The sequence below is a fragment of the Juglans microcarpa x Juglans regia genome, chromosome 2S, assembly GCF_004785595.1.
Source record: "Juglans microcarpa x Juglans regia isolate MS1-56 chromosome 2S, Jm3101_v1.0, whole genome shotgun sequence".
In the NCBI taxonomy this organism is placed as follows: Eukaryota; Viridiplantae; Streptophyta; class Magnoliopsida; order Fagales; family Juglandaceae; genus Juglans; species Juglans microcarpa x Juglans regia.
The window spans coordinates 18,301,511-18,318,315 of NC_054597.1; the positions used below are offsets into that span (position 1 = coordinate 18,301,511).

The window sequence follows — 16,805 nt, forward strand, 5'->3', positions numbered from 1 at the left end:
GGAGTCGGAGCTACATGGAGCTCCGACTCCGACTCCGCTTCCGAATCACTAGTCGGAGTAGTTCCGAATTCCGACTCCGAATTCCGACAACTCCGACTCCGTCGGAGTCGGCGTCGGAGCGGAGGTCGGACGGAGTCGAAATTCTCGGAATTTTGCACACCCCTACCCCGCATGGGCTGGCAGGCTACCCCACACTACCCCCCCACAGGGAGAATACCCAGCAGGGGCATGCTGACCCCAAGGGGGCCCCACCCCCTCTCCGCCACTCCTAATATAAAATATTAAATTTAAATATTTATATAAATATTTATTAAACAAATATATTGTATATATAATATAGATATATACAATTTGTTGAAAAGTTGAAATTGTATTCAAGTTACTGGATTGTCTTGACCTCTTAGGCCAACCTTTATATAGGATGCTAAGATAATACAATAGTCATATTTAAGCAATGTGAGACTTACAATAGTCATACAATAGTCATTTTAAATTGTGAAAATCGGGACCGAACTAGTTTTCAATTAGTTTCGATTCTTAGGAATGGAAACCTACCAAGCTGGCTATGAATCAAACTGGATTGGTTCAGTTCTAGTTGGTTTGATATAATTTTTCTATTTTTTCATACACCCCCATTTGGGAACATGGTGAGTATGACATCTCATGGTTATGAGGGATGAGAATGCGGTTGTTAATGGTTACACAACCTACATTGCATCGTTAAGGGCAATATAACTTATGTGACATCGTTCCAATGTTTAGAATGAAAACTAGAGAGAGAGAGAGAAAGGGTGGGGGTGGGAGTGGGGGGAGGGAGGTAGTTCTCGTAAGTTCGCTGTAAAATAATAATGTTGATAGATAACCAACAACAAATGGAAGCACATAACATTTTTTTATTAGTAAATAATTTTTTATAAAAAATAAGCGAAGCCAAGTATACAAGACATATACAAGAGCAACACCTATACAGAGTATCTAAAAATATAAAGAAATCATATACGCTCATGCCATTAAAGTCTATTACAACAACCAATGGAATAGAGTATGAAAAAATAAAGTTCTAATCTTGTCCATTATCAGTTCACGATTCTTAAAACTTCGACTATTCTTTTCCATCCATATGCACCACCATAGACAGTTTGACATCATCTTCCACATAGCAGCAATTTGAGTGGTACCTTGGATGTCTTGCCAGCTGGCCAAAAAATCCATAACCCTTAGTGGCATCACCCAATGGAGTCCTGCTCTAGCAAATACATTGTTCCACAAACTCATGGCTACGTCACAATGTAGAACTAAATGATCCACAGAGATTCTCCACTGTTCTTGCACATATAATATCAATCCAACACAATGAGTCGACATTTTTGTAGATTGTCTAAGGTGAGAATCTTCTCTAAGGAAGTTGTCCATACAAAAAGAGAGGGTTTTAGAGGGCCTTAGTTTTCCATATGATCTTTCACTGGAATTTTCTTGGAGAATGTTTCATAAGGGACTATAGTACGACTATATAGTAAATCTTCCCTTCTTAAACGGTGACCACAAAATCGTATCAGCTCCTTCGTTCACTCTACAATTTACACAAGATTGAAGAAATCTATAAATGTGTGAGTTTCCCAGTCTTGGGCAGCTCTAAGTGATATTCCATTAGGGAGAGCCACTAGAGAGATTCATGAGCTCTGCTACCAAAACCTCCTATCTTCATGCGATGTTGTATATTGTTGGATAAGCTTCCTTAAGGACTCAATCTCCACACCATAGATTAGTCCAGAATTTAATTCTAGATCCATCCCCAACTGCAAAACTTGTGTATCGATGGATGTTTGTGCAACCCTTCTAATGTGTTTCCAAAACCTCGCCCCAAGTGGTCCGCTCACCTTATTTGAGACCCATCCTCCCCATGATCCACCATATTTTAAATCTATAATAACTCTCCACAAAGCTTCCTCTTGGTATCTCCATAGCCACTTACCCAATAAAGCCTTGTTGAAAACCAACAAATTCCCAATTCCCAATTTCCAATCTACCTTCATAAATTGGGGTACAAACTGTAGCCCAATTCACTAAGTGAAACTTTAATTCTTCATCGACTCCCCCATAGGAAATCTCGTTGCAACTTCTCTAGCCAATAAACCACCTTGAATGGTATTGGAAATAGAGATGAGAAGTAGGTAGGTAGATTGAAAAGAATACTTTTTATCATTGTGACTCTACCACCTTTGGATAAATAAATCATTTTCCAACTCACCAGTTTCCACTCTATTTTTTCCAACACCCTATCCCAAATGGACTGCAACTTGAAGGAGGCACCCAAGTGAAGACCAAGATAGTTCATTGGCAAGGTAGAGAATTTGCACCCGAAAATGTTGGCGAAGCTCAAGACACTAGGAACATTTCCAATTGTAACTAATTCTGACTTGGCGAGATTCACTTTCAATCTTGATGTCACTTCAAAACAAAGTAGAAGAGCCCGCAAAGCGTGAATGTGATTGTGACTAGCACCATAGAATACAAGAGAATCATCTGCAAACAAGAGGTGGGTCATCTCAAGTGTGCCGATTCTTGCATCCCTACTACAAAGCCAGATATAAATCCACCTTCCACAAGATTTGCGGTCATTTTACTCAAAGCTTCCATTATGAAAAAAGAAAAAATAGTAGTGGAGATAGGGGATCATCTTGTCTCAATCCCCCCAAGCTTCCGAATAAGCACATTGGAGTACCGTTCACCAAAATGAAAAGTGTACAATGGATATACAAAATTTGATCCAAGAGCAACATCTCCAAGTCCACACCTCTCAACATGTATAAAAAAGTTTTAGTTTACCGAATCATATGCCTTCTCCATGTCAAGTTTTCATAATAACCCTGGAACACCTGACTTGATGTGACTCTCCAAGCATTCATTGACAATGAGAACATAATCAAGGATTTGCCTACCTACTACGAAGGCATTCTCAAGCTTGAAATGATCTTCTCCAATACCCATACTCAATCTATTAGCCAAAATCTTCGAAAGAATTTTGTACATTCCACTCACCAAGCTAATAGGGCAAAAATCCTTAATCTCCACCACTCTCGGCTTCTTTGGAATAAGAGCAATGAAAGTAGCATTAGGGTTTTTTTCAAAATTACCTTGTTCATGAAACTCATGGAAGAAGCTCATGATGTCATCTTTAACTACTTCCCAACATGCCTTAAATAAAGCTATAGTGAACTCATCACTTGGAGCTTTATCATCTACCATACTTCACACTACCTTACAAATCTCAGTCTCCTCAAATGGTCTTTCTAGCCAACTTGCTTCATGATGATCGATCGACTCAAAAACAAGACAAGCCATACGTGGTCTCCAAGAGTCGAAAGTAGTTGTTCATAGAAGTTGGTAATATGATCCGCGATATCAGACGAGTGCGATGTAATCTCCCATCTACTAATGATGACTCAATGACATTGTACCCTATATGCAAGTTAGCAATGTGATGGAAGAACTTGGTGCATTTATTCCCTTATTTTAGCCATAAAGCCCTCGAGTTTTGTCGGCATGAAGTCTATTCCATTAAAGCCATCCTTTCAATATCCAATGTCACATACTGTTTGTGAGTCTTTTTAATTCATTGAGGAGGGACTTTTTTTGGTGTTCCACATTTCTAAAAATTTGTTCATTCCATTTTTTCAAGTCCTCCTTGAGAGCTTTTAGCTTGCGGGCAAGCACATAACTAGGATTGCCCTGTATAAGATAGGATGACCACCATTGTCTAACTCTCTCAACAAGTCCTTCTGATTTCAGCCACATGTTTTCAAACTTAAAATATATTTGATCTCTTGAATGCCTCCACAATCAATGAGAATGGGAAAGTGATCCGAGCACAACCTTGGGAGCCATTTCTAGATTAGCTCTGAAAAATGTGCTTCCCACTTGTGTGAAATGAGGAATCTGACTAACCTAGATATTTTCTATTGCATTGAAATTGCCACAAACTAGAGAGATGTCTAGAAGGTCTTGCTCATAGATAAAGTCAAAAAAATCTGTCATTGCTAAACTACAACTAGGACCTCCACTCGTTTGCTTGGGAAGTGTGTGACATTAAAATCTCTCCTAATACACCAAGGAAAGCTCCATAGGCTACAAAGTCCAGCCAATTCATCCCACAACTCTCTTATCGCGATATTAGAAGTAGGACCATAAAAACTAGTGAAAGACCGTTGATAACCATCTTCAAAATTCTTGAAAGAAATAGCCACTGTATATTCCCCCACACACTTATCCATATTTTCCACCACCATTTTATCCCACATTACCAAAATACCTCCCAAATTCCCCTCATGACAACAATTCCACAAACTCCGTATTATGGTAAGGGAGATTAGTTATATTTTTGTCTCTTGTAAGCATACCACATCCACTTTCCAACCACAAAGCTGATTTTTTTACTTTAGTGCGCCTCTCTATCTGGTTCAGCCTCCTTATATTCCGCGAGGCTATCTTGAGCTTCATAAAAGCACCAATTTAGCCCTACCATTCATCCCGCCACGACTTGCACTTCCTTTGTAATTCGCCGAACAAGTGAGTAGCTTCAATTCTAAGGTTGGGCTCTGACTCTAATGGAGTTAGAAAGCCCAACTCCGACCTCTGACTCAGACCAAAGTCGAAGGCCAACTTGAGCTCTAACTCCAACTCCATTCAAGAGTGAAGTCTGACTCCAACTAAAGCTCCAAAGTTGGAGTCAGAGGTCAAGGCTTTAGTTGGAGTTGGGCTTCCTTAGAGTGGTCGACTCGCGGTGGTGGTAGCAGATGGTATAAATATTGAATTCAATGATTGGGATGTGCCTATCCTTTGAAGTCAATCATCCTGCTGAAAGACCAGAATCTAGTGCTTCAGATTGGGTTCTATTTAAAGTCAAGGAGATTCAAATGTGTGTAGGACTCCCATGCATTGGTTTTGAAGATCGGTTTTTGGCTCTACTTGCTGCTATAAAAGCTGGACAGTCCAATCCGGCCATGAAATGCAACTCAAACAAAAAGAAGGCAAGGGAATTGAATAGGCACGGGCAAAACTTTTGATGACTTCGACTTTGGCGTACACTTGCTATGACTCCAACCGAGTTGAAAAATTCGGAGTTCAAAGTCGGAGTTGGAGTTTCTTTGAAAAAATTGTTGGAGTTGGAGTTGGAGCCGATATTGGTTCTAACTTCCGAACTCCATTACTGATAATTTTTTCTTTTCGCATTCTGAACTTTTGCACTATGTTGTTGCTACTTTATGCCATGTCAGACAACCTATGATGTCTTTTCGTATTCCGAAGTCCGAATTCTTGTGATGCACAAATCTGTTGTTACTTAAATTTTTGTATAGGCTAGTCTCTCTCTCTCTCTCTCTCTCACTCACTCACTCAGTTTCCTATGATTTCTAATTTTCATATGCCTATTGCTTTATTTTATAGGTATGTTGTTGTACCATCAAAACTTTAGCCCACCCTAATCAAAAGTCTATACATATCTTACTCTTTTCCTTCAACCAGCCTAACCTCTTCACCTTTTATCTCTCGGCTTCTAACACCATCGGTGGTCTCAATGCTGGCAGCCAATCGTCGAGGGTTCTTCCACCATGTCACCTGTTCCTAGCAATGAGTTCTATGTGGTCGCTAGCCTGTGATTGGAAGTTGTGTCTTTGCCGATAATGGGCACCGAGGGAAGCACGGAACATTAGATTCATATTCTCTTCAATTTTCTGATTGAATTAACCTGCATTGAGATGTCATGGACTTTGTCTATCTTTATTTATCAAATACCAGAAAGCAAAATACCGGCCCAGCACATTTTAGTTGGAACCGATGGGTTTCCACAAGATATATTATTAAAATAGATGCGACACTTTTCAGTGGTTCATGTTTTACAAGATGGATTCTCTCCAACATTGAAGCTCCCGTAACCATTAAGTGAAAGAGAAAAAATTTTGGAAGAGAACGCAGTAATGTTTCTTTTATTTCGTCCTTTCCTACTTCATAAAGAGATGGGAAAGGAGGTTGCACAAAACACAATGGCGTATGTTTTGCCTCGGTACATCAAAGGTTACCCTGAAGAATTCCACTCCTGTAACAAGTGACTAAGCAGATTTGGTGATCTCGTGGATGGCATTAGCCAAATATCCAACATTTCCGGTAGTAACACCAGCCATACTGCGTATGAAAGTGTGTATTGTTCACATGTTAGCAATGTCCCATTTTGAGCTATTCTGTACAACAAAGTTGATTGTAGGATGCATTACCTTATACGACCATTTCGAGTCATGTAGATATGAAACTCTTTCGTCAAACTATCAACTTGTTCTGGTGTCATCCCACTATAACAGAACATACCAATCTGTTTACAAGGACTTGAATTATTAGATATAATAACTTCAGTAAATGGGTCAAACTGGAGAAGAAAAAATGGACAGGCAACATAGATTGATTTCAAATCTGACAAATTTTAGTACCTGATTAGTGATGTGCTCCCATGATAAGGGTGACCCCAACTTCTCAAGATTTTCTCGTAGAGCTGATCGCATTCCAATGATGCGATCTGCCATAACCTGGAAAAAGAGGAAAAAATGAGAATGATTATGAAATACATATAAGAAATAATCCTGGTGGTTTAATCTACATAATCTGGAGAAAAATGTCCATGATGGAATTTTTTCCAAATATGATCAAACAAGAGGGTCATGTGGTAAATAGTTCATATTATTTTGTTGAGCTTCTTTTTTTTTTGAAAAAAAAAAAAAAAAAAAAAAAAGCAGAAGCCAACACGCACAGATTGCTATTTAAATTATAAAGGAATTTTGGTAGACCAAGAAGCCCAAAATTTCAGTAATGACATCTCTATTTATTGTACATCAGCGGTTTTATATACAACCGTGAAAAAAACAGTGCACTATTATTCTATGAGATATAAAAAGAAGAAACTAAATAAACCAATAGAAAGGCGAAGAATTGTACTGCAGTAATTTACCTTAACTTCTTTGAGCCATAACTTCTTCAACTCTGGATCACTAAGAATAGTTGAAACTATTAGCGCACCGTGAAGAGGAGGGTTACTATACATGGGTCTGGCGAGCAGCTGCAACTGACTTTTCACAGCCACAGCTTGCTTTTCATCTTCACAAAGGACACTGCAAAGCATAGTAAAGTATGAGAGATTTCTTCCTTTCTGAATTCACTTCAAAAACAACCGAGAAATCTGTGGATATGTTGCATAAATTACCTAGTGAACAACAGGAAGTAATGTCTAATATGCTAATTCGAAAACAATGGACATTGCAGAATAAATGAAATAAAAAATTCTTATCTCTCATTTTGTTTTTATTGGCACTAGCTGTCCGAGAACAAAATCCCAACTAATCCCGGGGTTTCACATGCCTTAGCAAGGACCAAAATTCCCTTATATAAGTATTTTCTTATTTCCATACATTTTCATTTTTATTTTTTATTCGTAGGTTTAAAAGATTGCTGAAGAAAAATCCATTATAAGCTACACTTGGTCATAATATTACACGTTTCATAAATATTAAACCCAACATCTCCTTTCTGTATACTTCAAAAAAAAAAAAAAAAATTTACATCTCCTACGTTTGTATACCTCTGAGTCTGAAAATTCTAATTTTACCATCCATTTTGCCCCCAAAATTCATGCTTAACACCAATTATCAAAGTTATGCATATGATGACAAAATCTAATCATTTTAAACATCAATAACTAACCTGCAGGTCATCAAACTATAGTAATATGGATGAATCATGCCCATGCTCTATGTTAAACCAGGTGAATTGCTAAAAGTAGGAGCAATAAATAAACCTGCATTCAGAAGATAAATGATGATTACCTTAGGCATCCTACTCGCTGACCATAGAGTCCCATATTTTTTGCATAGGATTGAGCAATTCCAATTAGATGTCCATCCTCAAGAAAAATCCTGATGGACTTTGCATCTCCCTCTGGATCACCACTAGCAAAACCTTGATACGCCATGTCAAAGAAGGGAAAATGACCCTTTGCCTGAAAATGATCGTAATGCTCAGTAAGCAACAAAGGAATACTGAAAATTTAGGAATCTGAAGGACACCTTATTACTAATATGACAATGAAATGCTTACCTTGAACTGGTATGAGATCTCTCTCCATTGATCCACTGAAGGATCCACTCCAGTAGGATTATGAGCACAAGCATGAAGTAGGAAGAATGAGCCATTTGGTGCATTCTACATCCATTTTTAAAGGACAGTGAAAAAGGCTGTTTATCAGCAATCAAGGTATGAAAACAATGGCCAGGGAAATAAAAACATGGAATGGCAATGGGTTACAAATTACTTAGTGCAATTTTGGGTACAAAGAAATGTTCAAAACTCTTCAAGATATTTCAAAAAAAAAAAAAATCAACTTCTTCTTTCTAAAATATAAAAATCAGTGGAAAACCTGTTTGAAACATTTTGAAAATTCTTGAACATGTGTTTGTACCCAAAAATGTTTTTAACTTCAATCCAAACATCTTTAAATCTCAGGAAAAAAAGAAAAAGGAAAAACTCTATCTCTCCAAACACTTTTGGTCCATTCATTTGCCAAAGTTTCTGAACAAAATAAAAAACACAAAAACCAAAACAACATTCCTTAGAAAATAACCTTAAAAAACTATAATCAAATAACATTTTAAATCTACCTATTCACTTTCACAAACCACAATACAAAACATATTTCAAAAATCTTTTATCCAAAATTTCCTATCTACTTTCACAGAACCAATAAAAAATCATCCCAAAACTTTTTTTCAAAAAATATCAAACATTCTCAAAAGTTTACTTATCCAAACAAGCATAAGGTAGTTGTGAAAATAGATTTTTCATGATTACCTTTATATCGTCCATCAATGCAGCGAAATCTAACCCTCGTGACTCCGGGTGATAGTAATGGAAGGTCCTCTGAGGTACCTGAGCATCTCTCCAAATGTTATGGTGGCTGTGAAAAGTCTCTCATTAGAGGCCCATAGAACACAACTAATAAAAAATGAAAGGGAACAGGACATAAACTTCAAAATATGACCCATGACACTCACTTGGCCCAGGTAGGGATTGGTATGTAAATTTGTGAGTCAGGATGAAAACGCTTTTGAAAGTCTGCAAAAAGTCGGCATGCACCAGTGCCAGAGAGAGATTGTACTGCTGCTATCCTTTTATCTTTGATAAACTCAGAATCCTCCCCATAGGCCAGTTTCAATGTTTCTTCCACCATCTTCACGCTCCCTCCCATTGGAAGATACTCCCTAGTTGAAAGAAAGATGATATTGAGCATGAAGCAGGTAAACTATTTGATGATTTTCAAGTGGACCCAGGAAAAGAAAATCTAGAAAAGAAAATCTAGCTGTGGCTGACAATGTAAGAACATTTTGATAACTAGCACAACCTTCACATACAAGTGTCCGAATAGAAATATGAGTGTGCATATACATGTATATAATATGCATTAGAATGTGATGGTTATCGGCAGAAGTTTGGTTTATATAGCATTGCTTCACCAGATATGGAAAAAGTGACATTTATAAGTCACTATTTCCAAGAATCATTTCACAGTAATATAGTTTCCTAATACATAAATAATGCTATGGTCCTATATGACTGCGTTTAAATCCCATTGGGGTTCAAAGTCTACTCAAACGTTTCATATACTTGAAACAATTTTCACTTCCCAGATATCTCTGGGCAGAAACATTAATTTGAAACTAAACCAAAAAGCTAAAGTTTTAGGGTTAAGGAAATAAACTGCAGAGGATGAAATTCCTATTCCCGACAAAATCCAGTAGAGTAAAAGAAATCATTTATAAAAATCTTGCCATCTTGGGCACTATCAAAAGGATCTTGGGCACTACAATAAATTTTGTTTGGTGGTGCATGGTTGAATACTATTTTAGATCCCACAATATAGAAAATTCTAAACCAAATCCAGCAACAGGAAAGTCAGTACATATTGATGCTATCCGACAGCAAATAAAGATCTATCATCATGGCCAGGCTCAGTAGAATCTGCTTTCAAATCTTAACAGCCTAGTATCATCTACCATAGTTGCCTATTGTTAACACCTACTAAATTCAATGAACAAAAAATACCAGATTAATTACCAAAAAATGTTATGTATAAATGCTAGTTTTACCGGTTCCATACAATTGTAAATTTCACGGGTGCTAGATGGAATAAATCATGACCACTACAACAAAAAATAAATAAAGACAACGAATCTATAGCCACTAGCAAAAACTGAAAAAAGAAAAAGACAAGAATCAAATTGGTTAGTGGAGGATAAAAAGGTAAAGCTCATGGACCACCATAAAAGTTGCAAGTTGTAAGAAACATAAATCTCACAATTCCCTCACATAGACCAACACATGAAAATACTAATCATACAACTACCATACCGCATTAACAGGGAATGGCATTGTGGATTACGAAGTACAGAGTGTAAATTTATAAAACATAATAATTGACAGGAAATTCAAGCGTACGAATATAACAAATTGCGTCGGTTGATAAGAAAATAACACACTCACATGTTTAAGTTTCCAGCGATCCTTTGCTCTGCTTCTCTAACGCATTCAAGAACAACTGGCTTTCCGTTGTCGTCTCGGTAAGCACCCTTTTAGTTTATACATAATACGGACAACAAAAGTAGAGAATTAGAAGGTGAATCCACTAAATAACACAACTTGATCAAAGTTATTGATACTCTATTCCGTTGCAGATAAAATAAGAGAATGAAATTTTATCTCCGGGGACCGAGGAAGCTGTGATCTTCACACAACAGACGAAACCAGAAATTTAAATTTATTTCATATCTTGTAAATAACATAAAACAAGCAAAAGAAAAAGGAGCAAGCGGAAATAACAAAAAAAATCAAAATACAAAGAAAAAAAAAATAGCAAACAAAAACAAAAAATATATCCTTAATTTTCGATATTTTTTACAGAGTTCTCTAAATAACCCAAAACGGAGAGCCTAGAAAAATTAACAACCGCAAGCCAATTTCAATCAGTCGATTATTTGGAAGAAAATAAATTGAAACGGAAGAAACACAAGAAATAGAGCATTCTTTCCGTTAGGATCTCAGTTTTACATGACGACGGCCCCGAAGCACTTGAACCTGCGATTTCAGTCTAAAATCTTCGGATATTGAGACGAATAAAACAGTTTCGCTACTATTGTCCAAACAAACAGAAAGGAACTTACAACTCCGACATTGACTTTGTTCGGACTACGATCGGTCAGGAAAGCCTCCGTAACGCCGAGTATCGGATCCTTGGGTGCCGGCTCCACGCTCTGCCACCATGAAGACATCCACCTCGCTCCCAAATCGGAGCTCGACCTCCTGGCCCGACCCGACATCACCGCCCAAAACGTCATCGTTTCTCAATGTGCGTGCGTGAGTAGGGAGAGAGCTGAAACTTTTGCAGTGCAGAGCTTAACGAGACGAAAAAATGAGAAATTTTGTATCAACGGTCTTCAACTGCGTCATGACGCTGTGTTGGCTTTATGCAGTTACGTTACGTGTTCTTTTTTGATTTTGCGACATCCTGGAACCTTTGACGCGCGTAAAGCTTATTTATGTAAGTAATATTGTAGTTGGCAAAGTTAAATATTCTCGCTTTGTCAAAAAATAAAAATGATTCTCTCTAAAGTGGGCTTTGTCGTTGCAAGAAGAGACAATATGAATGGAGGAAGAAGAGACAACATCAACGGAGGAATACATGTTCTCATATGAACTCGCGGGAAATAGAATCTCTTAAACTCACACTTAATTTAAAAATTTATTTAAAAAGGTTAAAATCAAATCAATAGATAGAGAATTAGATCTAATGAGAACTCGTTTCAAGAACCTAGATATATTAAAATCTAGACTTGTTGAAAAACCTGTCTCAAGAATCTAAATTACAAGAAGAAACGCTACAAAAGTTGTGATTTACCTTTAATAAGTTCAAAAGTTCAATTAAGAATAAGAGGAGTAAAACTCAACTAACAATGAATAAATTTATCAAATTTCATAAAATTTCTTAACATAAGGCAACAAAGAGTATTTAAACTATAACCTATTAAAATCCTAACCAAAATAAATCCCCTTTTACCCAAAATGTCCTTGGATGAACAATGTCGCGGCTACAGTAATGCTACAATAACCTCTTGAAACCTTAGTTCCTAAAATATAACTCTCCAAATTAGCCATTGGCCAAAATACAAAGCCTTCTCAAAAACCCTAGTTCATAAGAAATAAGACATATGTGGGCCAAACATCCTCAAGCCCAATTATTCTAGACTGATTATAATAACTAATAAAATAAGCTCATTTAATAAAATAAACAAGTCCAAGGCCTTTAATCACATAATCATAATAATAGGCCCTAATTTATGTTTCACTCTTCCATAGCTTGTATCATGTGGATGATCATTGGATCTCCTTCTCTCAAGCCCATCTTGAATATTTAGCTCTTTTTAGAGTCGTCCCAAGTGGATTGCACCAATCCTTGCATTGCTTCCTTGATCTTCTTAGCTCTTGATCTTGTAATTGGTTCATCTGGAACTTGCAAAGGATATTTAAGATAGGACCTACCTTGGTTCCCATTATTCTCCATCTCCTCAAAAGGATTCAACCTTGAATCTCCACCTGCATCAAAGGGAAAAATGTTATTAACATTGAAAATAGCAGAAACATAATACTTACCTGGAAGATCCACTTTATATGCATTTTCATTAATTTTTTCAAGAATTTGAAAAGGTCCATCCAAGCTACTAGTGTCATCAACAAGCAAAAGTACCAAAGCTAAAGGAGTAAGTGGATAAAAACCATAAACAATTTCAAACAGAGAATAAGAAATTAGAAGTATGCAAGATTTTATTATATGCACACTCTAGTAAGGGCAAATGATACTCCCGCAATCGTCCATCTAACAATTCAATGAATGACAAATGATACTCCCACAAACGTTTATAAAACACGTTAATGAATGACAAATTATACTTCCACAAAAGTTTATACAACACGTGAATGAATGGCAAATGATACTCTCATAAACGTTCATTTAACACATCAAAAGTATTCTTACACCAAAGTTACCCAACAAACCACCATATCTATCACACACAAGTAACTTACGCATAAAACCTGTAGGCACACAAAGTCTATTTTCTCTAAACAAGTACCAATCTAGTTTCTAGAATTTACCAAACGATGCTTTCTCACATGCTCCATACATACTACCAAAGTCATCGTCATTAGCATGCAATTTTTTATCATATTCAAGTCTCAATAACTTTGCATCTAAAATGATGATAAGGATATACCTTCTTGCTAATGCATTAACTACAAAATTTTCCTCACCGTGTGTGTTTATAATTACATGAGGACAAGCCTCAATATAGTCTTCCCACTTAGCATGTATTCTAGTCAACAACTTACCTTGTCCCTTCAATTGTGTCAAGGACTTATGTTCTTCAAAGAAAGGTTGGATATGAATTGTCGCACTTGACACAATCAATATAGTGTTCTATCTCTCTAATAGGTGACAATCTACTAAACACACCGCTAGAAATCATGACCTCATATCCCTGCAACAAAGAGACAACAACACTAGGCAAAGAGTCGTTAAATTCGTTAGTATAAAAGCTTGTCTTAACATAAAAACTCATTTTTGTCTTTATGTTTCTCTCTACAATCTCTCTTTCTTTTTCCTCTCATGGCTCCACTCTTTTTTCTTAACTCTCAGCCACTTCTCTATTTTCTTTTTCACTCTCTCTTTCTTTTGATGTTTCGACCTCATTCTGTTTTTATTCTCACACTCTTTTTCTTTTTCACTCTCCTCTTTTTTTAAACTCTCGGCCTCACAATTGTTTTTCAACTCATTCTCTCTTTTTCTTGAGGTTTCAACTTCACCCTCATCTTTTTTCTCTTATTTTTCTCTCCCTCTCTCTCCTTTTCAACCTCAATGTTTCTTTTTCTCAATCTCACATTCCCTCTTACTTTTTAGCTCAATCTCACTATTCAGTTTCAATTAGCCCCCATGGACCTGTGTTGGAGTTAAAGGAACAAGTTTGATTATTTTTTCATCCTTTTTAAAACTGTACATGTTCCTTAACCTATTATGGATCACCTTCCTATCATACTGCCACGACTTCTCCAACAAAATATGGCTAGCATGAAAAGGTACTACATCACAAAGCACCATATCCTGGTATTTCCCAATCGAAAAAGAAACAAGCACTTGCTTATTTACCATAACCTCCGCACAATCACTCAACCACTGCAACTTGTTTGGTCTAGGGTGTTTCAAGGTAGATAAATTTAATTTCTCAACTAAAGTAGTGCCAGTCAAATTAATACAACTCCTCTCATCAATGATCATATTACATACCTTATTGTTGATGTGGCATCTAGTATGAAAAATGTTCTCGCTCTACTGCTATATATCATCCATTTTAATTTATGTATTGAGTGCATGCTTAGCAACAAAAGAATCACCATACCTTTCATTCTCATACCCATTTTCAACACTAGACTCACATCGCTTCCTATCTCTCCTGCCCTGTAAATTTCTAATTACTGCATCTTGATGATCCATCTTATCTCTCACTTCACCTAACACCAAGTTCACCCGCTCAAACTGTTGTTGCATGGCTTGCAACACAAAGGATGAGTTATCTGCCATCCCTTTTGGTGATGAGTCACTCCTATGAGACATCGTAATGTGTTGCACAAAAAGAATGTTAGTGAAAAATCTCACACACTCCCTTTTGTGTTACACTTGAATAATGGCACTCCACTCATGTTTCACTCGTAATTAGCTTTTTTCCAATAATGGTCTCACACTCTCTTGCTTTTTACCTCAATAGTTTTCCCACTCAAGTTCTTTAAGAACTAGTTGAACTAAATCAAGACAATACAACCTTAATATTGATCCAAGAAACAAGAACAAGAAACAATGAAGGAATAAAATGACACGAGACTCAAGGAATTTATACGAGGGAAAGAGTAATTATAAAACAAGATACCAACTAGAAAGATGTATTCAGCCCATTTGATGATAAAGCTCAATCAACACATGTTTTTCTTTCTTTTTATTGTAACTATATAGCAATATTTGAATATGTTACATTTTCTTTTCTTCTTCTCCTTCTCTTTTTTTTTCTTTTCCTTTTTATTCTCTAATTCAATTACAAACAGCAATATTCAATTGTGAAAATTAAGCAATTGAATTCAAGCACACAAGAATTGACAATAAGAAACAATGAAACGGCATCTAAGCAATTGACAAACTTAGAGATGCAAAAAATCCTAGAATTCTGAAACCCTAGGTGATGCAAATTTCAGCCAAACCCAAAACCCTAAGAATTTCAGCAGCCTACTTTTTGTTTTTTTTTTTTACAACCCTAAAACAATAAAACCCTATAATTAAATTTAAGGATGCAAGAAATTAAAAGATAGAATCAGACCTGATTGGAAACCTAACTCTGATACCAAATGATATGAACCTGTGGGAAATGGAATCCCTTGAACCCACAGTCAATTTCAAAACTCACCCAAGAAAGTCAAAATCAAGCCAATGGATGGAGAATCTAGACCCGATCATAACTCGTTTCAAAAACTTAGATTATATTAAAATCTAGACCCGTTGAAAAACATGTCTCAAGATCCCAGATTATAAGGAGGAACGCCACAAAAGTTGTAATTTACTTTTGATAAGTTCAAAAGTTCAATTAAGAATAAGAGGAGTAAAACTCAACTAATAATGAATAAATTCATCAAATTTTATAAAATTTCTTAACATAAGGCAACAAAGAGTATTTAAACTATAACTTAATTAAAACCCTAGCCAAAATAAAGCCCATTTTACCCAAAATGTCCCTGGATGAACAATGTCGCAGCTACAGTAACGCCACAGTTTCCTTTTGAAGCCTTAGTTCCTAAAATGTAACTTTCCAAATTAGCCATTAGCCAAAATATAAGGCCTTCACAAAAACCCTAGTTTATAAGAAATAAGACATATGTGGGCAAGCATTCTCAAGCCCAATTATTTTAGACTAATTATAATAACTAATAAAATAAACCCCTTTAATAAAATAAACAAGTCCAAGGCCTTTAATCACATAATCATAATAATAGGCCCTAATTTATGTTTCACTCTTCCATAGCTTGTATCACGTGGATTGATGACTTGTATAATTTAGTATATTTTATCACCTCTTAACTTTAACGTCAGTCTAAATTTATTTAATTTTTTTTTGTTGATTTTTGGCTTTATAGTTGTTATTTAAATTTTATTTTAGATTTCAAAAAATAAAGACCCAATTTTACAAGCCTACCATCTAGAAACTCTCTCATTTAAATGAAGACATTATTTGAATATAAAAGCTGCTGAATACAAGAGAAAAATGCATGCAATAGGGGTAATTATTTTGTGACTTGCGCGAGCTAGTTTGATCTTTGGCTTTGACACATACACGAAAAGGAAAAAGCAGTTTTTGGCATGCGGACGTAACGCACAAAATTTGAATTCAAATTTGGTTTTTGAATTGGATTTGCCGAGAAGCTGGAGATCAGGTCTTGGGGGCTTTTCAATTCTCTTTTCCGGAAAAAGAAAAGAAAGGAAGCAGCTTGCGTGGGACATGGGAATTCAAATTCAAGTTTTTTTTTTTTTGTTTTTTGCCTACTGAACACACGAGATGAAAAAAGGGAATTTTTGGTTTTCAAGAGCTACGTAACACGGGGAACGAAAAAAGAAAGAAAAAGAAAATAGA

General features: G+C 36.3%; 2 protein-coding genes across 2 annotated transcripts; both read right to left on the bottom strand.

Annotated features, from left to right (window-relative positions):
• Positions 1-1,102: 1,102 nt before the first annotated feature.
• On the bottom strand, positions 1,103-3,246 carry LOC121253445. Its single transcript, XM_041153458.1, has 4 exons — positions 2,867-3,246; positions 2,723-2,794; positions 2,249-2,597; positions 1,103-1,246 (listed from the first exon to the last, which is right to left on the bottom strand). The coding sequence occupies exons 1-4, from the start codon at positions 3,244-3,246 to the stop codon at positions 1,103-1,105; spliced, it is 945 nt and encodes a 314-aa protein (XP_041009392.1).
• Positions 3,247-5,854: 2,608 nt separating this feature from the next.
• LOC121251838 (aspartate aminotransferase, mitochondrial-like) lies at positions 5,855-11,536 on the bottom strand. The gene is made up of 10 exons (XM_041151214.1): positions 11,250-11,536; positions 10,573-10,658; positions 9,087-9,293; positions 8,884-8,989; positions 8,134-8,238; positions 7,863-8,035; positions 6,992-7,151; positions 6,477-6,572; positions 6,267-6,361; positions 5,855-6,177 (listed from the first exon to the last, which is right to left on the bottom strand). The coding sequence occupies exons 1-10, from the start codon at positions 11,421-11,423 to the stop codon at positions 6,105-6,107; spliced, it is 1,275 nt and encodes a 424-aa protein (XP_041007148.1). The 5' UTR covers positions 11,424-11,536; the 3' UTR covers positions 5,855-6,104.
• Positions 11,537-16,805: the final 5,269 nt, after the last annotated feature.